General features: G+C 38.9%; 1 protein-coding gene across 3 annotated transcripts in view; it reads left to right on the forward strand.

Annotated features, from left to right (window-relative positions):
• The window catches only part of UTRN (utrophin), a 387,621-nt gene that overhangs the window by 101,140 nt on the left and 260,892 nt on the right, over positions 1–25,589 (forward strand). For all 3 annotated transcript variants that reach the window (XM_010584498.1, XM_010584499.1, XM_010584501.1), the window contains exons 19-33: positions 1,398–1,633; positions 1,910–2,090; positions 4,854–4,999; positions 7,728–7,940; positions 13,854–13,967; positions 14,792–14,947; positions 15,864–16,034; positions 18,264–18,443; positions 19,115–19,249; positions 19,749–19,898; positions 21,258–21,419; positions 21,809–21,937; positions 22,416–22,589; positions 23,194–23,349; positions 24,909–25,079. In XM_010584498.1, the coding sequence (XP_010582800.1) occupies positions 1,398–1,633; positions 1,910–2,090; positions 4,854–4,999; positions 7,728–7,940; positions 13,854–13,967; positions 14,792–14,947; positions 15,864–16,034; positions 18,264–18,443; positions 19,115–19,249; positions 19,749–19,898; positions 21,258–21,419; positions 21,809–21,937; positions 22,416–22,589; positions 23,194–23,349; positions 24,909–25,079 (2,474 nt within the window). The remainder of the gene's footprint in view (positions 1–1,397; positions 1,634–1,909; positions 2,091–4,853; positions 5,000–7,727; positions 7,941–13,853; positions 13,968–14,791; positions 14,948–15,863; positions 16,035–18,263; positions 18,444–19,114; positions 19,250–19,748; positions 19,899–21,257; positions 21,420–21,808; positions 21,938–22,415; positions 22,590–23,193; positions 23,350–24,908; positions 25,080–25,589) is intronic.

A 25,589-nucleotide genomic window follows, 5' to 3' on the forward strand; every position in this document is an offset into this window, starting at 1 on the left:
GATCATAATGAGAAATGCATAGTTAAAAAACTGCTTTGTATCAGCAAAAAATAAGATGCAGAAATTGCTTCCTAATTGTTTGCCATCTTAAACTTTAGGATATATAGAAAATAACCTATCTAGAGCCCCTGCCTTTGTCAGGGTCTGCTAGTATGTTTTGTCCAGCTCAGAAAGATAGCTTTTATCTGCAAAACCAGGCCTAGGTATACCTTTGTGGCATACTGTACAGCACTGTCATGCATGTGTATACATCCATTTCTATCTTGGGGCATGTACAGGCTGTGCCATAATGGCAGTGACTGATTGTTGCATGCACGTTCCTCTTATGTGGCTGGCTGCGGCTGCTGTGCGTCTGTACTGCAGATGGGCCAAGTGTATGCCTGGTGTGTGAAGCACAGGGAGGATCTATGGAGAAGAGCCTTCAAGTGCCCTTGTAGAAGCTGGATGGCTGCCCTGACCAGAGCACTGGGCTCCACTTATGCTAAAGCAGCGCAGCAAAAAAAACCCTCCATGTGACTCTCCTCCTTATACTCCAATCTAAATGACAGAGCTGTTAAGTTCAAATGACCCAAATATGCCTTATATAAGGAAGGTGGTACCTTGAAAGAGAATCTGTATCAGAATCTTGCGATGGCATGAACTCACATATAGCAAAATCATCAGTTACTTCTGGCACTTGAAATAAAAAAAACAAGGAATGGGTGGGAGGTCTCTTCAATTCTGTTGCTGCATCCTTAAGTAATGCATTGATTTGTCAAAAAGATGGTGTAGCAAGTGCTTCATGTAGTCACTGGCAGCGGGAAATAACCTCATGTTTTGTCGTGGTGCTTTTGTACCTATTCATACTACCTAGTTATTAATTGTGTCTGCATGCAATGTGACATTGTTAGCCATTGCTCCCTCTCTCTCCCAGGCCGACAGGATTTCCATCTACCTTTTCAATGAATTTATTGCTGCCTTCCAACTTGCTGCTTACCTTTTTGTTTGTGGAGTCTAGAATCATTAAAAAAACCCCAAACAATTCATTGGAAGCTTACTTAAATAAAGCTTATTTTACTTAAATGTACATATCAACATTTAGACACAAATCATGATGAAGAGAGTCATGATGGTCAAGAGTTAGCTCATTGTTATAAATTCAAAAGTTATCAAAGGGAAAGAATGGAAGTGGAATATCTCACTCTTCATTTCACTATTGATGTGAAAATAAAAAGCTGAAACCCTGTTAGTAGTAAGTATAGTTTTATGGATAGTGGATTTGGAATCAAAGCATTTTGCATGTTGATGTGAATGTGCACCTGTATCTGAAGAGAGGAAAGGTTAAATGCTTGTTAACCAAAATATGTTGCAGTTAATATAACAATATAAATATAACAATAATTTATATAATCTTTTAGAAGGACTTTCTACAGTGGATATAAAAACTGTGATGGAGAAAATATTGTCAGGGTGGAAAGAGGTGGTTCAAGATCTGGAAGAAGTGGCCAGAAAGATAAAATATCAGGAAGATATAAATGCTTATTTTAAGGAAATGAGTGAGCTTGAGAAGACTGTCATTGAGAAGGATGGCTGGCTTAAAAGTAACGCTTCTTCAGCATCCCAGCCCTCAGCAGTCCTGAAAGACTTATGTCAGGTAAGTCTGGCAAAACGTCTTAATTTTGATTGGAAGCTGTTTGGAGCACAGAATACCCCAGAGGAGCTTAGCCTAGTCAGTGTCAGTAAGGTAACTCAAAATTTCTGAGGCATCCAGGGCACCTGATCTGACTGGAAGATTTTGGTACCTGTGTCACAGGAGTACTTTAACATTGTTGCCCTAGTAATGCAGAGGAGCTGTGCTGCAGTAGCTTACTAAAGTCTTTGTGTTAACAAGGCAAGTGTGAGATTTGGTTTTGTTTTTAATCTTTCACAGCGGGAGTTAACTCATCTTGTAAGCCTGAGTCCTCGGTTGGAACACCTGAAAGCCACCTGCGGGGAACTCACCTCTCAGCCCACATCTCCAAACTTCATTCAGGAGAGCTTGAATGGTTTTCTCGATCGCTTCAAGTTGACTTGTCAGAAACTAGAGGAACGTCACCAGCAGCTGAAGAAAGGTAAATATATATATATGTGCTGGGTTTTTTTAACATAAGTTCTCCTGATACTTGTGTTCTGATTTTTTTTGTTGTTGTTTTGAGCTGATTGAAAACTCAGTGAATTCTGGTAGAGTTTTCCTACTGATTCTGCGAGGATTTGGGTCAGGCTGACAAAATCTTTTTATACACCTGAAAGCATATTTGTATAACCTCATCTGTGCACACTACAAAAAATTTTGTTCCATGGTGTTAAAAGTGATTATGCAAGGATGCAACATTCCTAAAACTACATTTAAGGAATTAGCAAAACATTTAAGGTGAATAATATAGTTTGAAAAGCTGTGCGTCTCTGGCACTTACAGAAATAAATAATAATACTAGAAATGAAAAATGGAAGATTAGGAGAACCTCGTAAAATTGAAGCACGCATGTGGAATTTATTCTTTTTCATAGCTTTGTTGAGCACATTAGTCATACATAATTCCTTTTGGAAATTTCATCTTTGAAGTGATTTGGAATCTGGCTTGCTTTTCAGGCACTTTCTACGTGGTTTTTTGTTGTATTAAAAATTTCATTACAAGCATTCAAACCAGTCATGCTGGCTTTGAAAGGATTTTAGATGTTGTGCACAAAATATGTAGCTCTGTTAATATTTTACCACTGAATAGTAAGAGCACAGACCTCTAAGAAGATTTTTTTCCTTAGTTTTCATTTTGTTTCCGAGGAATTCAAGGAAGCGTTTCGCTAATGGTCCCAAATGGAAGAGCATTAACACTTTATTTTGTGTGTAATAAAAATAGGCTCAATTACTAAACTCTTAGGCCATCTATATAATGTGTTGCACCAGGCCTGCATGCTTCCATTATACCCATGCAGAAAACTCTATGAATAATGTATGTCTGCCACACCCAAATTACAGAGTTTGCTTCCATTCTTACTGTGAGGAGTGATTGTTTTATGACTGTTCTGAGTTCATGTACTGTCGAATACTTTTATTGGTATTGTGCATTTTGTTAATTATTAAATGATGTGACAAAAATACTCATTTTTTCATGCCACACATGACTTGAGGAGTTATTAGTATATTTGAACCAGTTATTATTCTGTTAAAAACACCTTACGTACCATAATATGTTAAATTTGTACTTGTGTATTTTTTTGAATGATAATTTCTCTGCAGATTGTGTATTGCTAAAGAACAGAGGGAAATTTCAGTTCAGGGTTTCACTTGTGTGTTTACAGCATAATTTGAATTGCCATAAGTTAAAAGAACTTCTAGAACCATGTAACTGGGAGAAACAGCTGGTGGTGGCACTTTAGCATTTGTGAACTTGGCAGGCTTTGACTGACAGAACTCCAGCTCCTTTCATGGCTCTTCTTTGAGCCTCTGAAAATTCCCTCGTGGAGTGCTACTCCATCCCATCTCTACAAACATTTTTTTAATGGGAATTGTGACTTTTTTTTTTGTCAATGGGAGGCTGTTTTAACTATTGTTCTCCTTCAGGATTTGCTGTAGTTTAGTGACAGTGCACCTATTTGCTTTCTACTGAATTCTGCCCCCCCCCCCCCGATAATGATGTTTTGAGAAGAGGAAGCTAGATAACTCTGATTCTCTCTCTAGCAAGGCTGACTCATTCCTTAGTTACAAATGGTATGACGGTTCTGACAGTAAGCTGTTGAAAAGCTACCTGGTGAGTCAGAACAAGGCTTAGATTAATTTTCACTTGTGGCAGTAATGAAATTGCTTAGGAATCCAAGGCCAGAGAATGTGCATACCACAGTACAACTCGTATAGCCAAAATCCTGTTCACTGCAGTTTTCTAAATCTGACCGTTTTCATTCTGAAATTCCAGAGTGAGGTGCTGCCTCCTGCTTGGGATTCCACAGAGGGCTGGCTTGAGCAAATCTGAGATTCAGTCAAAGATTGCAAGCAGATACTCCATCCAAACTTTAATTCTCTTTTCAGTCTTCCCAGATAGCGTCTGTGTTCTGGAAAAAGGCTGAAAGCTGCTATTTTTATTTATTTGTGTGTGTGTGTGTGTGTATAAAAAGTGGAAAAAAACCCAAAACAAAACCCCAAACACAAAAAACCAAACCAAACCCAAACCCTACTACTATACTAATAAATATTTTATGTATTTGTGTTTATATATATAAAAAAATACTAGCTTATGTAGTTACTGTTTGTAGTGTGTATATTTCACTTTATACGTAACACATGGCTATTATATATGCTATACTTTATATTCTCTATATAGTAGATACCTCTCTGTGTGTTTGCATGTAAATAGTAGATGTGTCTAAAACTTTTTACAATGAAAAATACTAAACTGTGGGGATTTAGGCTTGCAAAAGCCCAAGTACTATTGATTTCACCACCCCACCCACCCCAAGAGATTTAGGTGCTTAGGTGTATAAGAAAATTCTAAAAATGGGATTGAGTTTTTAAATCTCTTTTGTTGTTGTTGTTGTTTTGGGGGTTTTTTGTTTGGTTTTTTTTTGGGGGGGGTGGCTGTCTTTGTATATTATTATATTCTATATAATATTTCGATATATATATTCTTAATATTTTTTAAAGGAAAAAAATATTGCCATCAGCAGAAGAGTTTTTTAGCTCTTGGAAGGTCTCGGCAGGATTCAGTGTACAAGTATATCTCACATGATTTCTTGTTTCTAAATGATCCTGATAACTTTGACTATGTTCACATCTCTTATAACTGGGGTCCCGTGTCTATTTCCTTACCTTCTGTTTTGTTCCATTATTCTTTCTGATGATACCAGAGACAGAAAGTCAGCCGAGCCAGGAGTATGTGGACTCCCTGCAGCGGCTGAAGGACACGCTGAGCGAGCTGGAGTGCAAGCAGCAGTCCATCGCCAGTGGACTCAGCGAACCCAGTAAGGTGGAGAAGGCCCTGCAGCAGGCAAAGGTAACGCTTACCTGCGCGCTGCAGCGAGGAAGTTGCTTTTCCAGCTCCTGTCATCCTCCTTTCTCCTGCCTTGTTTCCAGTGGGGTAACTAAAACGTTACTCGGGGAAGTCGGCCAGGGAGTGGTGTGTGGAAGCGGTCTCTGGGGGCTGCTTGCTGAAAGCTGGGTCACCACAGGCTGCTGAGGGACGTGTCCGGGCCAGGGCTGGGTATCTCCGAGCCTGCGGGCCTCATAGCTTGTCTTAGCTTCGTCTCTTGGCACGGGCAGCGAGAGAGCTGGGACTGTTCGGCCAGGGGAAGAGGAGGCTCTGAGGGATCTTCTCTGAAGTGCTGCAGCACCTCCGACCACCGTGGTGGCCTCCCCAGGCTCTCTCCAGTGTGCCCATCTCCCTCTTGTGCTGAGGAGCCCCAAAATGGATGTCAGGGCCCCGAAAGCATCCCCCTCCTGGGAGCTTGGTTGGGTCAGGTTGGTCACCCGATCCAAGGTCTGCTCCTTTGCTGTGGCAGCGTGGTTGTGAGGAAAGCCGGGAGCCGGGGCCTGCCCTTCCCTTCCTTGGGAGCTGCCTTTCAGCTCTCCCTGCCTGAGCTGCACCACAGCCATGCCGGTGCCTGGCCTGCTCGGGCTTGCTGTCCTGGGGAGGCCATGTCCCTCACCTGCGGCAGTTTGGGAATCCTCTCCTCCAAGCGCTGGGTATAGCCTACACGGACATGGGTGCCTGCCTGCTTAAACTGTCTCTGAGGTTCAGCTGATTAACAAATCCATCCTGTTTCATCCTGCTCAGCTATTGGGAGAGAGTAGCTGCACTTCTCTGGCCTCCAGTTTGCCTTTCAAAGGGAAACAGTGCTTGTAAGCCATAAATGTAATTGATGCACAAATTCTGTCCAGCAGAAATTGTATTTTCTTTCCTATTATGGGCCTATAAAGTAGGGGAAAATCTATCGATGATAGTTGCTTTGTAAATACCAGTTACAGGGGCAGGACTGGAGTGGGGGGAAGAGAATCATGCATCTCCAGCACACTTTTTTAAAGCAAAAAACCCCCACAACCCAAAAACATAGACAAATACTTTCCTGCCCACTCCACTGTCCCCACTGCTTTTGTGGAATCATGCTTAATTCAGAAGCACATATTTTTCCCTGTGTGGTGGCATAAGAGGGCTGCAGGTGACTCTGGAGGAGCTCTTGAACTTCAGTTGCTGGGTAGGGAGAGGCTGTGTCTGTCTTGATATCCTTCTCTATTCAGCAGAGAGTGATCAAATGGGTATTTTTTAAAAGTCCAGTAAACAGGGGTGTTAGTTCTTTGTTTTTTGAACCAGCAGATTAAAAACAGTTCCGAGTTCTTTGGTTTTTCTCTTTTAATGTTGCTTCTGTGTTGTTTAAAGTTGGCAGAGATTTTCTGGTCCATACCCTGCATGAATTGCAATGCCATTTAGTCTTTGGAGGTTTGACTTTTCCTACTTCTGCCTGAATCCCTTCTCCCCCTTCAGAGACTAATTAACCGGAAAGGACACACTATGCCAGTGTGGGAGCTTTAAAGAGTGTGATGGGAGATCAGAACAAACTGTAGATGATGAGCTGCTTGTGACCTGGGATTGTCCAGCTCCTTTTGCACTGTAGCAGGCAGTGATAAGTGCTTCAGGCTTAGACCCAAGCCAGGGATTGACTCAGTCTGTGGTCACCTGTAGAGAAAGCTCTTGTTTGCAGAAACATACATCCCTCTTCTCAGTCTCATTGCTACATCACTATCTGTCTTTTTAGAGGAAATGTACACTTTATCCTGCTTCTTTCCTGTAAATGCAAAGTAAAACTAAGAACATAAACATGTTGAAAAGAAGATTCTTCCTCAGTAAAATATATGCACACATATCCCACATGTACATGTTAAATGTATATACTAGAAAAGTTAAATTAATGAAATTAATAATGGTTTCATGTGTTCATTCCAAATTTCTCTCTCAAACAATTTTTAAGCAGGATAACCAAAATGACCAGTTCAATGAAGTGGCAGCATTTTTCATGTCTTGGCTTATACCTTCATTTGTTATTTTTCCTTAATATTAGGAAATTAGCTGTTTCAGCTCAAGTGACTCTTCATATCAGCAATGCCATAGTGAATATATTCAGACTGTATCCTCCCCGTATTCCAGCTGGAAGAGCAGCTTTCAAAACTCAAGCATCCAGAGCTTTCATTGCAGCTAGATATTATAATAATTTTTTTTTACTTTACAAAACTCAGAAGGACACACTCAGCCTGTTTGTGTGGGCTTTATTGTTTGCTTTCTTTCTTAAAAAAAACCCAAACCATATCTGTGGAGGGAATGAAAAAACTGAGGTCCTGGTATGTCTACATTGCAGCTTCTTTTGTGACTGCAGTGTAGTGTAGCCATTGCTTTGCTAACTTGAGTGCCAGTACCGCACAGCACAGGAGAGGTGTAGGTGCCTGGCTGTGTTTAGCTACGTGGCCAAGCTTTACAGCCCATTCTGTAATCTCTGCTACTGCACCAGTAGAGCAGCTGAAGGTTTTGCTACTTAAAACGTTGCTTGGATGTCTCAGCTGCAATAACTGCAGTAACTGGAATATGACTCTTCACTGAATCTGTTCCCTGCACAACAAAACCTTTGATGTACTTGCACTTGTATGTAAGTGTGTACCTGTCGTAAGGCTAATACTGAAAGCAGACATTTTTTTTTTTTTTTCCTTTTTTCTTTTTTTTTTTTTTTCCCTTGTAGGCGGTTTGTGAGACACTGGAAGCCCAGAAGCCCAGGCTAGATAAACTTGCTGAAGAAACAAAGGCTTTGGAGAAACATGCTGCTTCTGATATAAAAAAGGTCTACATGCAAGAGTTCAAGCATGTGCAGGGACACTGGGACAAGTTAAAGCTCAAGATTTCCAAAGATGTTAAACTACTGGAGGAAATTACATCCAAGTTGAGAATATTTGAGGTAAAATGAAAGGATTTTTTTTTTTCTTATGTAACTCAGTTGTTTGAGAGCCCTTTCTTTCTCTGTGTTCCTGCAGGAGTCCAGATGATACTGACTGAGAAGTGAAATGTTGATGGGCACTAGTCTGGCAGAGGCTGGAAGCGTATATAGTGCATTTGTAGGAGGGTAGCAGAGGACTTTTAACATTCCAAGGATATTATTTTATCTTCTGATATAATTACTTTTCACTTAAAATTAGCATTCCTCTTCTTTCAATACCAGAAGCAAAGGTTACACTAAAGTCAAAGGTATGTCAGTTATGCTGTTGAAGGCTTGATCCCACCAGGGGCTGAGTGCCCTTTATTGTGGTTGGTGTCAGATGCCCAATGCCTTACTAGTTTGACATCTAAAATTGAAATTTCATACTGGCTACAGAAAACCCACTCCTTCAAGTGGGGTTTCTGTCAACAGTAATAAAGAATTACTACAGCCTGTTAAAAAAGGAAGTAAAGAAAATGCTTAGGTATAGTGAGTTTTCCAGTTCCAACAGATGGCCTCTGAAGTGTCAGGAAGGAGAGTTAAAGAATTTAGATTAATCAGCACTGATATTTATTTTATATATATATATATATATACACACACACACAATATATATGAAATCCTGCATGACAGAAAATCCCAATGCTTTAAAAATTAAGGGATTAAAACCAAGAGTATTTAAAGGGTATTTAGATGTTTAACGCATTGATAAAGAGGGGACAGATAAGTGCTTAAGTAATTTAGCCGAGGTTGACTCAGTATTTACTGGTTAGAAGGGTTTCTTTGTGTTTGCTTGAAGTCCCTTCTCTAGAGTATTTATATTCCTCTGGGGAGAGGAAAAAATAACGAAAACTAAATATATCATGATTTAGCCCATGGCAATATTATTGTGACCCAAAAGTTAAATGGGCATTAACCATTTGTCAGTATCAGCTTGAAAGTGTAAGTGATCAGAGCAGTATAAAAGCCCAAATTCAGTGCCGTGTTTTTTTTTTTTTCTAGAGTAATGTGTAACTAGACTTTAAGTAAGCTTCACAGTATTTTCATTTTCATATTATTTTAAACTTCAAAAAGCAAGAAGGTGCTTCTAGAGATTCTCTGTCTCGGGATGAAGGCACAGGTGGATTAGCTACACAGAAATCTGTATTTTCACATGCATTAAACATTTTAATGTGTGGAATTATTTACGTTCTTTTCCATTTAACAGAGTATGTATTATGCAATTTATAAACATGAGCAGCTTGCTGCGTACACCTTCTTCAGAACATTGGTGTCATGCATGCATACCACCACCTTTCCTCAAAGTTTCTTTCAGTCTTGCTCTCCCCTCCCTCTGAAGCAGAAAACTGTTCGTTTATTTGATATTGGATTCAAACTTTAAACTAAGTGTTTTGGTTTTTTTAAAATTTATTTTAAGCCAGACAGGATCTTTAATGACTACTGAAATAGACACATGTATTTAAACTGAAATTTATATTAGTAAGACCAGGTAATTGGCTTGCATGATGTTGCAGTGAAAGTTGGACAAGCTGTTGCTGATTATGAGTTGGAAGTAGTAAAAGCCTCAAGTCTTTTTTTTTTTTTCCTTGTTTGGGTTTTTTTTTTGTTTTGTTTGTTTGTTTTAAAAATGCAAACCTGGGAGAAGTCATAGTAGGGGTAACAGATTGTAACTAAATGACAATTAAGAGCAGAGTCCACACCTATGCTCCCATGAAAAGTTTTACTTGGGGAAAAAGGCTGGAGGGAAAAACTTGCTTCTGCTTGTAAAGTGCTATTCACTAATTATTTGTTTTGGGACTTGAGCTGCTCCTAGCAGTGTGTGTGTGTGGGATACATGTGTATGAATAGCGTGTGGTAGTCCAGTCTAGGCTAGTGAACTTGTAAATGGAAGCCACAAACCAACCTATGAATCGGAAGAAGAATTGCAGGTTTTCAGAGGAAAAACTGTGTATTTCTTTATATAACACTTTCGTGTAATATTGTTAGGCTGCATTACCTGAAGCATAAAGATAAAAGCTGTTCCTGTCCCCCCCCCCCAAAAAAAAAACCCAACCCAAAACCAAACCACCCAATGTTCTGGAATATGTGTATTTGTGCACCTATGTTTGAAAGAGTTTCTGCTTTTAGTCTTGTTCCTTCAAACCTATCCTTCTGTAGCTACTTGCAGCAGCCTGTGGGATGATGTGGAGCTGTGGAGGAGCTGATGGTGCTGGTCAGCGGCAGCTGACTGCCCAAAGTGAGCTGGCTTGTACAGAACCCTAAAAGAAAGTAACTTCTAAGGCTTAGCCAAGCCCTTGGTGTTTATTATCCAGCAATGACCTCCTGATTAATTTTTCTGCTGACTTTGACCTAAATGTACAATATCCCACTGTGTCTCATTCTCTTTCCTTCCCTCTCTTTCTGGTTATGCTTATTAGCTACTTAGCATGACAGAATAAATAATCTGCATGTAAGCCTGCCTCAATGTTCTTTGTGCAACAACTTTCTATCAGTCTTGTTCTTTAAATGATTGCAGCTTTCCAGTTGCCTTGATTATCTGTAGCTACGCTGAGCAAGACCTACTTACCTCATCCGTTTTAGCAGCACTTTTTTTCTCCTTTAATTTCTTTAAAGTACAGAACTCTTCTTTTTCTGCACTTGAATCATGTTCAGTTGAGTGGTCTGTACATGCACCTACTTTCCTAAACCACAGCTTTAACTGGGTGAAGAATGGCTCCTGAAAACTGAAGTAATCTTTTGTTTTTAACTGAGAGTAGGGTACACATGTGCGGTGTTAGCATGGCAGGTTTTTTAGTAATCAATTATTCAGTTTTTTCAGCCAAAGGTGAAGTGCCCTGTTCTCCACAGCTGTTGAAAGTGATGTTGGTACCACCATGTATATGAATCACTCACTGATGAAAGATGTGGATTTTCATGCCCATGGGAGTTTTGAAGAGCCATAGAGAGCAGAGTATTGAAGCTGTGTGCTGTTGTATAGATCTGAGAACAGAATTTTGTCCTGAGTGAGATGTTAAAAACTTTCCTGTTAGTTTAGAAAGAAGTACAGAAGCTGAAAAAGTAATTAAAGCAGAAGAAACAATGGAAGTAATTACTAAATAATTGAAAATGGAAGAAATATGTAGTGGTGCTATCTGTAGAACTATGGGGCTTACAGTGGGGGTGTTTTCTCATGAATTGAATTTTTAAGTACACAGTTCCTGTGTTTTCTAAATGTTTCATAAAGCTGTCAGTGGATGGACAGTCATGTATTTATATTCTCTGAATTTTCCTTTTGAATGAGTGGTACTAATCTATAAAGAGCTTTTTGTAGTCTAACACTGTATGAATAAAAATTAGAATGTGGAGCAAGCTGAATAAAAATGTTGTGGACAGCATTGGACAGATCAGGATGGAACCTGTACTGCAAGAAAGATTGATATGGGAGACTGGGTATATGGTCCTGGTGCAGACACCAAGTGAGTCAGTACTGGAGATGTGATACCAGAGACACAAGATTAGTTTAAAGAATGGCTGGGCAGTATCTTCTTGGTTAAGAGAGTAGATGAAGCACCTGGCTATTAAAGGAAAAAAAAATTTAAAAGTGGGGGAGAAAAGAAAAAAAAAGAGTAAGTGAATGGCAGCCCTCAGAGAACATATGGTCATGTGCAACTACACAGAAGTGTTGGTTTATTTTTAATGTTTCTTTTTTTCCTAATTCACCTTTAAAAACTGGCATTTCCCAAAATGGCACTCCTCACATTTAGGTTTTTGAAAAGAAACTGAATGTAAGTATTCTCATTTTAACAGTGAGCAGACAGGTGAACAGTGCTTAAAATGTCCTTGCTAGTCTGATGACCAAGTCAGTGGCAGATCTGCCTGTGGGTCCTGCTGCTCAGGTGGCCCTTCTGTGATTTGTGATGTGACAGAGGCTCCCCCAAGCTGACAATATGTGCATTAGTGACATCTGTGTTTTAGTGTGAGATTGTCTGTAATAGTCATGTGAAGGGAAAAGTAGACAAGACTCATTTTATCAGTGTTGCATCTTGTATTTTCTAGAAGAAAAATTCTGTATCTTATATTCTCTGTTATCATACCTCTAATAATGCGTGGCTTGCTGTGTCTTTGATTATGTATCACCTTCAGTTCTTTTAAATCTACTGCATGGCTGTACATCATGTGGTTTTTCTAGGAGTGAACAAGTTAAAATTCAGCACACTTGATCTTTGTTCCTGCCTAGAATAAATTTTAGAAACTAATTCAGTGTTTTAGTTCATGTCTAAAAATTGTGAGCTCTTGTACATCAGCAATCTACACTGGGTATTGATCATTGGTAATTACTTACCTGCACAGTGCAGGAGCATTTACTTCATTAAACTTCTGTAGACTTGGCTTGTGATTCAGCAAGTTACTTAAATGTGTGCCTAACTTTCTGAGTAATCCCATTTAATTCACTTCAGCTACTTATGTAAGTAGCTTACTGTAAGCAAGCTAAATTAGGTGTATGCTAAAATGCCTTGTCAAATGGCAGCCTTTATAAATATGTATTTTTTTACATTAAGCCATGGTTCACTGTTAAGCCTCCTGGGGTCTGTTTTTTGGAAAATTATTTTCAGGCTAATCAGCTGCAGGAAATTCCCCCAAAATGGAAAAGGAATGAAGAAAATGTCATGACTTTGACCTCTAATGGTAGCATTGGCCTAAAAATAAACATGATCTTGTCTAATGGGTTTTCATTAGTGCAGACATTTTTTTGAGAAGCAGTGTGTATTGATCTTGAAAGAACTATTATTGCAGAGTTTTTAAGGAAACAAAGTGTGTGCTTTCCTCCTTGGTGACATGCAGAGTAGAAGGTGAAGCTGATGAGCCTTTGACTCAGCTTCTCAGTAACAGGGCTCTGTGGTGATGATTGTGTCAGAATAAAAAGATGCCACCTATTAAAAAACCCAACGAAACAGTCCAAAAATGTTGATTAAAAAAAGTCCAACTGTATTACTAAAAAATGACAATCACACAACTCAGTTGAACCAGGACAAGGAAGAACTTTCTCCCTGCTCTAAGTTTTGTGGTGGTTTTGTTTGTAAGGGTGATTGGGAACATCCACGATTGCATGGGAAGGAGACGACAACCCTCCTGTGTCCCTCCCCACCTATGTCATTGCAGGATGTAAGGCAACTGCCAAACGTTAGGTCAGATAACTCTGAAACTGTGTATGTGTTTACTTTTTTTTCCCTGTGCATTGCTGTAGTGAGTACAGTAGCTGCTATTGGCCTCAAACAGCTAGATTATATATTTTTTTTTTTAGTGATTAGTCTAATCTTCTGTGGTATTTTCCTTTTATGCCTGTGTTTCTTTGTAAGGCAAGTGGCTTTACCAGCATAGCTTCTACTTGTCAAGTATATTTAGCGTTACACCCTCCTCTTCTCCCCACATCTCTTTCTATAGGGCCCTCTCTTTTCCTTGGAGTGCGGTATGTCTCTTGAATCAGTGTGGTGGAAGCAGTCATACATGGTTTCTGTCATCAGGAAAATGCTATTCCCAGCATTCAGCCAGGTCCTTCATGTGAAGGGTAACCACATACTACTTGAAGCCATGCTTGCCTCCTTGCTTGATCCCATGTTTCTGTGTGACAGATAGCCTGGAGCAGTGCAGTGTCAATCAAGCCATGCTGTAGCATGGATGGGAGAATATCAAAATTGTGAATTTAATTTTCATATAAATTTGAGAACAGAGAAATTGGGGAGAAAAAAAAAACAACCAACCAAAACTAAAAATTGAATCAAAGGTGGTCTGATTCAAAACCGGCAAGGCTAGCAGCTTCTAGAATATTCTTTAGACACTGCTAGAAGGTGAAATGCAACAGCTATACATTCTTCATCACGGCGTTGTATCAACTCTTCATTACTACATTTGATTTAGGCTGATTCAAAAGTTGTTCAGAAGTGGATGGATGGTGTGAAAGACTACTTAATGACAGAAAAGGCTGTTCAAGCAGATACCGAAGGACTTCAAAGACAACTTGACCAGTGCACAGTGAGTTTTGATCTTTTAAGGAATCTTTTGAAATAAATAATGACTAGCATCTCTTCTTTATTATTTTGCTTGTATTATTAAATATTGTGCATGGCATATTCCATAAAGCCTACCAGAAAAATTGTCTTATCTTTCTTCAGGGCACATTTTAATTGGTTCCTTGTGTGTAGCCATAACACTTTGTACTTTTTAAAGGTCTTCACCATATTTACACTCATCTACAAGTTGACATTAATTCCTCTGAAAATGTTTACATATTTTTCCCAATTTTGTGATTAGGGAATTGAATCTGTGAGTGAATAGTTCTTTCTGCATTAAACTCTCAAGGGCAATAAAAATAACAAGCAAATAACTCTGATGAAAGTCCTAGGGTTTAGGAATTGTATGTGCTTTACAAGTAAGATTCCTTCTTAGCTAGTGGCACATAATGATCACAAATAGGTGGAATTTCTTCTTATAGTAAGTAATTACAGTGTACCTACAAATGTTTGTTTCTGGGAGAAGAATACAAGTCTAAGGTATGCCAGAAGCATCAGGGTATTTAGTGCACATAATCTTTAAACTTCTGTTGTTCCAGTGTTGACATTTGGCATGTGAGAATGTTTGCACCATGTACGGCAAGCTGTGTTTTGTTTTTCAGTTGGATAGTTCTGATGTTTTGGGCTACCGAAGGATTTTTTAAACAGTCAGTATTGAACACAGCATCAATCTGCTTTAATATTAAAGTTTTTCTGGAATAATTAAAAATTACAAAATTATTGGTATCCTATAAATTTATGTGATGTCTTGCTAAACAACAACATTCATTTTCTCTGTGTGCTCAGATGTTTGTCAATGAAATGGAGACAATTGAACCATCACTGAAAGAGATGAAAGAAGTAGAGTCTGCTTTAAGAGCTCAACCTATTGCAAGCATAAATACTTGGGCAAAGTGTAGGCTAGTAGACTGCCAGACTCAGTGGGAGAAACTGAGCAAACAGGTGAGTTCTCCGTATGTTGCTAGTGCTTGCTTGTTCCTGCAGCTGTTTGGTTGTATGGCATTGGTAGGATGGTGAAGAGGTGAAGCAGTGAAACAGTGAGACGAGTATGTTTTTCTTGTTCCACTGTCAAAGTGGCTGAAATCCAATATGTTAGGGGGTACCTGTGCAACAGTAGTGTTGTTTGAATACATACACTTCTCAGCACCTAGCTGGAAGGAGCACAATGAACTCTTCAGTTGTTTGTAACTAAAAATTAATTTGTTCACTTTGCCTCCTGCTGCTCTTTCTGGGGTGGGTTGGAGGGAAGTCTGACCTTTTTGTTCTGTTGTTCCTGAAATCTGGAATATTACCCTGCAGCTTTAAAAGCAGCTAAGCAGCTTTAAAAAATAAATGGCTATAAATAGACTACCACTTCAGTCTGGTGTATTTGGTTGTTTCTTTTGGGTGGAAGCTTTCTGCTGTCTGTAGAAACATACTCCTTTAGTTGCAATGCCTGGAGAGGATCTGTGTTGGAGAATCTTGCTGTTGATACAGAATTGAGATTGCCCGGGCTGTCAAAAGAAGCGAGGCCTGAAGGGTATTTTAGTGCTCTATATAAAGATATATCTAACTATATGATACTTGTGATCAGAAGAGGTTTTTTTTCTGTCTGACTTTTTCCAAGGATTGTTACCAGTTTACATGCAATGAGGAAAAAAAGGTCATTTTTCCTCCTTCCCTCACCTCTAGATTTTGTTGATCTGCTAAAAAGGGATCATGAGTTCGTGTGTGTGTGTGTGTAAAAGTCTTTTGTTAATCAAAAAGGCCTGAAAATGTTTTGGTAGTAAAATGTTTTAGCACAGATTTGTGGTTTTTCACATATATAAGGACATTTAAGTGACAAAACTGCTATTTCTTTCTCCACCTTGGATTCTAGATTGTTAGTCAGAAAAATCGCCTGTCTGAAAGTCAGGAAAAAGCTGTAAATCTGAAGAAGGATTTGGCAGAAATGCAAGAATGGATGACCCAAGCTGAAGAAGAGTATTTGGAGAAAGATTTTGAATACAAGTCCCCTGAAGAGCTAGAGAATGCGGTGGAGGAAATGAAGGTCAGGAATACCAGGTCATTGCAGAGACCTGATTAAAGAGACACAAAACTTAATGGCTTTGGGGGTTGACCTTTTGTGGAATTATTTTCTATGTGGAAAGGAGCTCAGGTCATGACAAGATTAGTGGTATTTTTCAGCTTTGCTTTGTGGAATTTTTGTTTTAAAGCACAAACTGTAAAAGCAGATGTTCTATTTGGCCACGAGGGGTAGGGATTTCATAATGAATAGCAGCTTGCCCAGCTGTTGAGCCAGGCTTGCTATGTATAGCATATTAAACGCTAAGAATATGGAAAGTTACTGCAGGAGATGAAACTTGAGAAAGAAAGAAAAGGTGATATTATACCTGTCTAAATTAGCGGTTGTGAAAACGTATTCTTCTGCTTCTAGCTGTTGGGCTTCAGTTTCTTGTCCCCTAGATATAGTAGGCTCCCATTTAGAAAAGCAGGTTAAAACAGTTCTGTTTTAAGGTTATCTTGTGTTCCTCATCTGTTGCAAACAGTGATGCTGGTCCCTGCTTCTCTACTTTGGGGACTGGTGGCCAAAAAAATGGAGAGGAAGGAGGTATTTTTGTCTCATTATAAATTACCAGTTGAACAGATAATTTTCTTGGATGTATGTACAGAGTAAACTATTTCTCTCTGCTTTTAAATCTTTGAGTTCAGGCGCATGTTTGACTTGTATGCATGTTATTTAAATGAGTATCCACTACACTGTTACTCAACGGAGCATAAAATAAATAATTTTTTCTCCCTTACAAGTGCTTTGACAAATCTATTTGAAGTTTTGCATTGTTCTTTTTGAAGGGGCTTTCTGAAGCAGTCTTTAACAAGTGTTTTAATGTATTCATGTCCTTTGAAGCCATTTGAGATCACATAGTCTGACAGCCTGCTGAACGCAAGCCAAGAAAAGAAAGAATCATCTTTTCATTGGCAAATCTGAGAGACTTTGAGCACATTTGCCTTTGTCAAATCCAGATTATATTCTGTACTTTTAAATTTGGCAGATATGTCAGTGAGCCAGTAAGCTTACTCTAACGCTTGCATATCTTCTTTCACTTGCAGTAAGAATGTTATGCTGGGACTACTTTTAGGACTGGGAAAGAACACTCTCTGTATATTTGACCTGGAGTATTTTTGCATAAGGTTTTGAAAAACTTTTGAGCTTGCCTAATTCTGCTCTCATCTGAACAGATAGTGGAACTCCTGCTGACATTTGAAGGAGTAGGTTTAAGATGAGGCTAGGTGGTTTTTTATAATCCTGCTGTAAAATAATATGTTCCCCAGATTTTCCATTCTGTGCCCTTCCATTAACTGGCATTTTTTTTGATTGCCTTACATTTAGAAGATATCTTGAACAATATGTGCAACAATAATGCTGTCATGTACTAAATTCTATCATAAAGTGCAGTGCCTTATATATCAGAGGTACTTCAACTTCATAAAACTGTCATGAAACCTGAAAAGAACGATATATGGGACAATCTCTATTTCTAGAGCCTTCTAGTTGTCCCAACAGGGACAGGCTCGGACTGGTCTGCTTGATCTGTCTTCCAGCTATCCTGCTTCCTGAATACTGGTTAGGGCAAAATTTGACAGCTGATAATATGATTTCTCCAGGCCTGTGTTTTGGGAGTTGTACTGTGTTTATCCTGTATATTTGTTACCAAGCTCCTCTGAGTGCAGATGGGTTGAAGGAATTCCTCTAGTTGTCCTTTTTGCATGTTTCTCTAGCGCACCCAACGGCTGTGGGCGAGGTCCCAACTGTGTAGTTGCACATGTCCCGGGTAACGACGTTGTCTTTTCTGGATAACTTTGGGAGATAGTTACTGAGCTCTGAGACTCATAACTTCTGTAAATTCACCCTACCTTTTTCTCCCTGATATGCTTTTTTTTAGCAACCTCTCCCTTTTTTTTGTCATTTCTTTTTCTTATCTGTATGCTAGTGTACATATAACACTGAACCTGATCTTTTTTGCTTTGAGTCATGGATTTTTAATGAACAAACCATAAATAGTAAATATGTCTGTCTGTTTAGTAAAATAGGATTTTTCAACACTTACTAACGCAATCTGAATTCTATGCAAGTTAGTGCCATATTTTGTTGTGCTCAAACCCAAGAATACTTTGGCAGCAACGCTTCCAAGGTTAAACTGCTGAGCTTTGGTTTAGTGGTGAATAGCTGACTATGTGGCAATTGAGGGCTGATCGTGTAATATGTTTCTTTGGGCAGAGAGCAAAGGAGGATGTGTTGCAGAAAGAGGTGCGGGTGAAGATTCTCAAAGACAACATCAAGATGTTGGCTGCCAAAGTGCCGTCCAGCGGTCAGGACCTGGCGACTGAGCTGAACATTGTGCTGGAGAACTACCAGCTACTGTGCAATCGGATCCGGGGGAAATGCCACACTTTGGAGGTAAGAATAATAGCTCTCAGCTTAGTAAAACAGAGGCAGGTGGCACAAGAAGAATGGAGAAGGACACTGAAAATGTCCAATTTTGTCACTGAATCCAGTAGCTTTAGCATAAATGCATTTTGCTGTGGCTCCTTTCCAAGATTACTTTCCCTCGAGATGACATCCTTGGAATCCATGAGGCACCATCTAACTTTGCTTTTGTAATCAGCACTTGTCCAAATAAGTAACCTTGTCTTACAGCTCTGTTATCCGTCCACGTGTCTTTCAAAATGACAAAAAGAAACTTCTCAGAGATGAAAGGTTGAAATACAATGATAATTAGAACATGTTGATTATAGTTTGGGGTAGGTTGTGTATGTCCTATCTTTCAAGAGGAGTGGATGCATTTTGTTACTTACTTAAATCGTTGTAAGAATCTGGATGTCAGTGATAATTTTAACATGAGTTTAGAGACTTCTATGTGTACTTTGCTTATTTCTTTTTATTTTGCGGCTATAGTTGCAGGTCCTTCTGTCTAGAACTTACTGTGCTATGGCATGTTTTTAGAATATTTTCCATCTGCCTGTTTTAGATGAATGTCTCAAACATAATTTCTTTAAACTGTTCATAGGGTATATGAGCTATGCCTGGCATTTGAGGCTAATTTATGTTTTTTTCTGTTGCTCACTCAGGAGGTGTGGTCCTGTTGGATTGAGCTGCTTCAGTATCTTGATTTAGAAACAGCTTGGCTAAACAATCTGGAAGAAAGGGTGCAAATGACAGAAAATCTGCCTGATAAACTGGATGCTGTCAATGATGCTCTTGAGGTATTGCAGTCATTCTATCAGATTGGTAACTTTTCAGATAGCTACGTTTAAAAAAACCATAAATTCAACACTTCAATAGAGTACTGAAATATGTGTTGAATATGCTGATTCTTCAGGTTAAATGAACATATTACTCTGAATCTGGAATGGATATTTGTAAGATCCCTCACCAAAAGCTGAATTTTGCTATAGATGATTGTGCTGTACTTGGTACCATGATAAAATTGTATGCTCTCTCCTGTGTAATTGATTAATTCCTTCCAGCACTGTAGTATGAAATGATATAAGTTAGAAGTGCTGTGAAGTTTAATTATCTAAAGCAAAATGACCACTGTATTTGCCTTGTGCCATCATGGATTAAGCCATAATTAATTCATGCTTTTAGAACACTCTCAAGACATTTGAAGTGTAAAACTTCTGTGCATGCAGCCAGATTTTCACATCTGAAAATGCAGTAATATTCAGTGTCTTGACCTTTAAAACTTTCTCTGCTAATTAGTCCCTGGAATCAGTCCTGCGTCATCCAGCTGATAATCGAACCCAGATTCGGGAACTTGGGCAGACACTGATTGATGGAGGGATTCTTGATGATATCATCAGTGAAAAATTGGAGGCTTTCAATGCCCGCTATGAGGAATTGAGTCACTTGGTAAGAATTTGGGGACAGGGTTGAAGTGGTCAGCTCAGTGGTCTGAAATGATTCCTGTTAGATAGCTGAATTCATAGATGCAGGACTGCAATAACAGGAAAAGAGGGGAAGACCTTCACAATGTTGTCAGCTCTTTTCAATTTGGAATAATGGCCTAAGAGCAAGATGCTTCGCCCCTCCTCCCCCCAACTTGAGTCAGGTTTTGTTTTGCACACTTGCATACCCTTGCACTGTGGGGACCCCCTGGTATTTTTCCAGGTAATTTTGACAAAAAACGGCAATTCCAGTCTCAAGGGGGACAGTTCAATAACTGAGGTTAATATTCCCTTCCTACTGCCATAAATACTAGTGAGCTGCTCACTAACTGTAAAAAACGAGGAACATAAGTGACGTTTTCACTCTTCGAAATAGCTAGGAAGAAGTCACACTGAAGTAAGGAACAGAAGGAAAACATTCTTCTTGTTCTCAATCTATTATGTTGTCCCCTTCCTCTTCTCATACATTAGTCTAATCTTTTCTAGATTTAATAAATAGACGAAGGTTAGTTGTATTTCAGGTTGCATAAATTTGTAACTTGTGTTCTCTATCCTGGTAATACAGGTCCCTGCCAAATTGTAGGATGGGAGTTTTTTTTCTGTCATTGCTGAATTGTAGTCATAGAGGGAATTTCAGTTCATCCTCCGTCATTTAAGTTAGCATTCACTATTGTTTTTCCTGTTACAACAGTACTTTATTGACATATAAAAACTATCTGGTTTGGCAGCTGCAGCACTGACACACTGGGCTGTTGACAACTTTCCCTATCCTTGTGTGTGTATGTACGCACCCACTGGTCTGTGCATGTGTGGGAATTTGTGTTCCCATGCAACTAGTGACATTTTGGATGAACTTAGAAGTTTTGCTGTTGAAGGGAGAGGCAATGGAGGGAAGGAACTGTGATCCTTTGTTTTCACACTGTAACAGAAAGAGTTTGTTTTGAAAGAAAATGTGCAAGTTTACACATCAAACAATATTGATCTGTAGTGTATTACAAAGTCCCTGATTTCCACTGAATAGCTAGTTTTTGAAACTGGTATGTTTTTAACAGTATACTTTCTTCCTGAGGTGATAGGAGAGACCTGTGTTCAGTGTCCTTTATATCCAGCAGCAGAACTCTCTTCCTATGCCACTGTTTGTCAGTTACCGGTATGAATCACAGCAAGCTTCACAAATTGCTGCCTTCTAGGGCTCACTTTTGCTCCTTCTAGGCAGTCCTCCTGGCATAGGATTTTTCGTCTCCCCTACATTGTTTTGAGAAAGTTTAATATAATTCATACTGAATTATTGCTCCATCTTGTCTTACCTTTCTGCCCCACTCAGGCAGTGAGCCGGCAGATCGCCTTGGAACAGCAGCTTCAGACCATGCGAGAAACTGACCACATGTTGCAGGTCTTGCAGGAAAACTTAGCAGAGCTGGATAGACAGCTGACGTCTTACCTGACTGATAGGATAGATGCCTTTCAGATGCCCCAGGAGGCCCAGGTATTCCAGTATAGCTTTTCACTACAAAACATTTGAAAATAACCTCATGACAGTGCTCAGCCTAGACGTAGTAATTCATGAAGGCTTCATTTCAGTCCTGTGCTGGTGCGCTAGGTGCATGACATTATCTTTTGTAACTAGCACCACCTTATCTTTTGTAATCTGGATTGTTTTCCTGTTTTAAGAAGGTTGTATTCAATAACAGTCTTGACGGCTTTCAGTTTAGCAAGCTGTCACCAGAGCCAGAATATTTAAAATAAACCTGGTAGTGTTAAAATCTTACAGAGTAGATTGACTTCTGGTGGATAGTAGGTGGTAAGCAAGTTCCTCTTCCCTGCTCTGCAGGCAATTTTGTAACATGTTTTCTTCCTGTTCTTATGACATGGCAGAAAATTCAAGCTGAGATTGCAGCTCATGAATCTACCTTAGAGGAGCTCAAGAAAAGTGCTCGCTCTTTCCCTCCTGCTTCTCCTGAATGCAGGTCTCCCCGTGGTGGAACTCAGCTGGATGCTTTGCAGGTAAAAATGTGAGAGTTGCACTAAGAATTTAAATGTGAAGAGCTTCTGGTTTTCAGTTACACAGTGCTGTTGTAAGCCTGTAAATTGCTTGGTGCAGTCAACTGAACCTCAGAAGTAAATAGTATATGCTTTTACATGCTTTCATTAGGAAACAAGCAGCACTAGATGAATTGAGTAAGGAAGTTTAAATTTCATAAGTATCATGGGATAAATGCTGAAAGTCAGAAGGTCTATGTATTTTAGCAGAATGGATATTTTGAAAGTGTATGATACAGAATTGTAGCTCTCTTGCACCTCAGGTGTAGATTAGGAATAGGTGATGGAATTTGGCTTGGCAAATAGCATTGCCATGTATACTGAGTTGTGGTGGCATGAGAGGTGAGTTAGAATCTGGGGGGGGAGGTGCTTTAAATGTTATTTTTTTGAAGTACAGCTATTAATTTAAAACAATCTTTTAACATAATATTTGTTAAAACAGAGAAAACTCCGTGAAGTATCTACAAAGTATCAGCTTTTCCAGAAACCAGCCAATTTTGAGCAGCGCATGTTGGATTGCAAGAGAGTGTTGGATGGTGTAAAAGTAGAACTTCATGTCTTGGATGTGAAGGATACTGACCCAGATGTAATCCAAGCTCATCTGGACAGGTGCATGGTATGTATGCAATGTTCTTAACTCATGCTTGGGGGTGTTTCTTCCTTGTGTGATTCTTCTTGCCTAAACTCTCTCCTGAGGAAATTTTGCTTAAAGTACTGATGGAACTGTTATAACTCCTTGCAAAATACCAACAGAACAATTGAAAACTAAAATCCTGGTGAGGATATGGACATAAAAGTAGTGGATTGTTGATCACAGATGTGGTGGAACAGCTGAGTTTTTATAAACTCCCTTCTCTGGCTCATGCTCACGTTACGGAGAAGCATCACTCCAGGGCCAAGTTTGCTTGGTTCTTAGTATTTGTTTTGTTCAAATACTATACATGAGATCAAGTACAGATCACAATGTTAGCCTTGCCACATGTGGTGATGTTATGGAGTAAATACTGCTAAATTTTTGGGATAATTCTTTTTTGGGGGGCGAAAACTAAAACTAGAATAAAATATGGAACATCAGGAGCTTGAAATCTTCTTGGCAGACATTGCTTTTAATCCATAGCTCAGAGTTTAAGCGCAATCTGATGGTCAAGTCCTCAAATGAAGCAAAGTCTGAAAATCTGCACTACAAATTGATCACCAATATACATATTTGTGTTTTTTAGAAACTCTATAAGACCCTCAGTGAGGTGAAATTGGAGGTTGAAACTGTCATCAAGACAGGAAGGCAAATTGTACAGAAACAACAGACAGATAATCCCAAAGGGATGGATGAACAACTGACGGCATTGAAATTTCTTTACAATGACTTGGGGGCACAGGTAAGAAAAACAAATGTATGTATGAAGATTTGTCTGCATATAAATTCTGTTCTTTGTTGTTTTGATGTCAGGATGCTGTTTTAAGTTTGATTCTGAAGCTGATACTGTATAGGCTAGTTGCTGCATCCAGGAGCGCTCAGTTGAGAGATTAAAGATTACACATAAAATCCTGTGGTTGTGCCAGACCCCTGTGCTCACAGAGTATTCCTGAAGGGGAGGTAGCCTTGAAGAAAGGAAGGTTCACAGAGTTTTCATCATTCTGGCACAGCTGACCTGCTATTCGTTAAAGTCTTTGAGCACTGTTGTACCTTCTCTTGTCTGTAAACCAGCCTGCAAGATAACAATCTGATAGTGAATTATATCAGTTTGAATCAATGTAAATTTTTTTGAGACGTGTCATGATGGTTTCTAACTGTAATCCATTTAAAGGGTTGCTCTCAGTATGAAATAGAAAATGCAGGCAAACCTGTATTTCCCATGAACTGCATTAAATATTGATTTGAGTAATTTTCTTAGTAATTGAATAGTTATTTATCCAAGTGAAGTATTTAAAAATTTTTGAACTCTTAGGGGTCAGGGGGCAAATAGGGGATTCTTTTCCTACCTAAGTTAAGACAGCAGTCCAAGCAGACTCATGCCCATTCAGTGCTCTGTGAATGAAGCTGTGAGTAAGTGGCCAGATTACATTGTTGGAATGTCTTGAAATGGGCCTTAGGAAATATTTTATTGTTGTAAAGTGGAGAACATTCATGAAGGTGTAGATTCTAGTGGAATTTGTAGATCTATAACTCCAAAAGCATGTAGACAAGAAACTGGGAAAGGATAGAAAGGTAGAATTACTTGCAGTATAATGTCATGATTTTGTTTGTGTCCGAATTTATTTTTTGAGATCTTCAAAGAGTGCATTATTTTTAATAAATACATGTAAACACTAAGCTGAGACAGAGGGTAATTTTTTGAAATGTCAATTGATTCTGACTGCTATGGTTGGATTTATTCTCAAGTCTGTGTTAAGTTTGACCAGACTAACTGTGTAGTCAATGTGAAATAGGATTGATTATACTGCAGCAAACATCAAATTTCATATTCGCTTTACTGAGATGTTTTCGAGGGTGGACTAGATTTTTCAGTGAAATTTTTCTTTACAGCTTTCTGCTAGCAGGTCTATCAAAATACAAAAAGGAACTGAATTTTACTTGTGTGAGTGACTGACTGGATTCTATGTCCCCTTGAGTTTCAGTTAAAGTATCGTAATAAAAAAAGTTTGAACATCAATTTGTTGATTACTACCTATAAATAAGTTGGTGTCCAGGCTTCTTTGTCTCCTTTAAGTGTATCTTTGTTTAAAATTATTCTAGTTTTGTATATTCTGCTTTGTATAGTAAGATGCAGATGTTTATAAAAGATTTTTCTTTTCAGGATCCTTCCCTAATGCAAGACAGTCTTAAGATGCAAGGATTTTATATATTTGCATGGATATTTTAGCTGGCTAACACTTTCATTTTTTCTGTCTTTTAAAATCTAGTTTTGTTTTCTTTTTTCCTTTTTTTTTTTTGTAGGTGACGGAAGGAAAACAAGACCTGGAAAGAGCATCCCAGCTGGCACGCAAAATGAGGAAAGAGGCTGCCTCTTTGTCAGAGTGGCTAGCTACCACTGAGGCTGAGCTTGTGCAGAAGTCTGCTTCAGAGAGCTTGCTTTCTGATCTAGATTCAGAAATTGCCTGGGCCAAAGTAAGCATGCTCTAAATATCTGTAGGATAAATTTTTAACATTATGGCAATACTATGTACAAGTGGCTGTGAATTTAAATCCCTGTAACTTGTTCCAAAATCTCTTACATCACGGAAGTTTTAGTAGATTCAGTAGATCATATTCAGTACCTTACTGAGTCTTATCTGTTTCATCTTGAGCATCTTGCCTCAACCTTAAATGGCCAGTCAAATATTAAAGATATTACTACATATTTGGTATTAATAGGTGTTTAAGTGACTTGCTCTATCTCTAACACAGTCATAAATATAATATTCTTAATTATCAGCAAATACAATTTTGGGCTGGGTCAAATATTTTACCAGTAGAGGAAACTGAAAGTTCATTGTCATTTTTAATGAAAAATTGAGTTTGTAATTTTCATTGAAACGGCTTTGTCTTCAGAATTGTGACTTTGCAAAACAAACAGTTCCTGTAATTACTTATTTTCTTTCATCTGTAAATGGGAACTTTTCATGAAAGCTTGTGAAT

The sequence above is a fragment of the Haliaeetus leucocephalus genome, unplaced genomic scaffold (genome assembly GCF_000737465.1).
Source record: "Haliaeetus leucocephalus isolate CR32 unplaced genomic scaffold, Haliaeetus_leucocephalus-4.0 Scaffold992, whole genome shotgun sequence".
Classification (NCBI taxonomy): Eukaryota; Metazoa; Chordata; class Aves; order Accipitriformes; family Accipitridae; genus Haliaeetus; species Haliaeetus leucocephalus.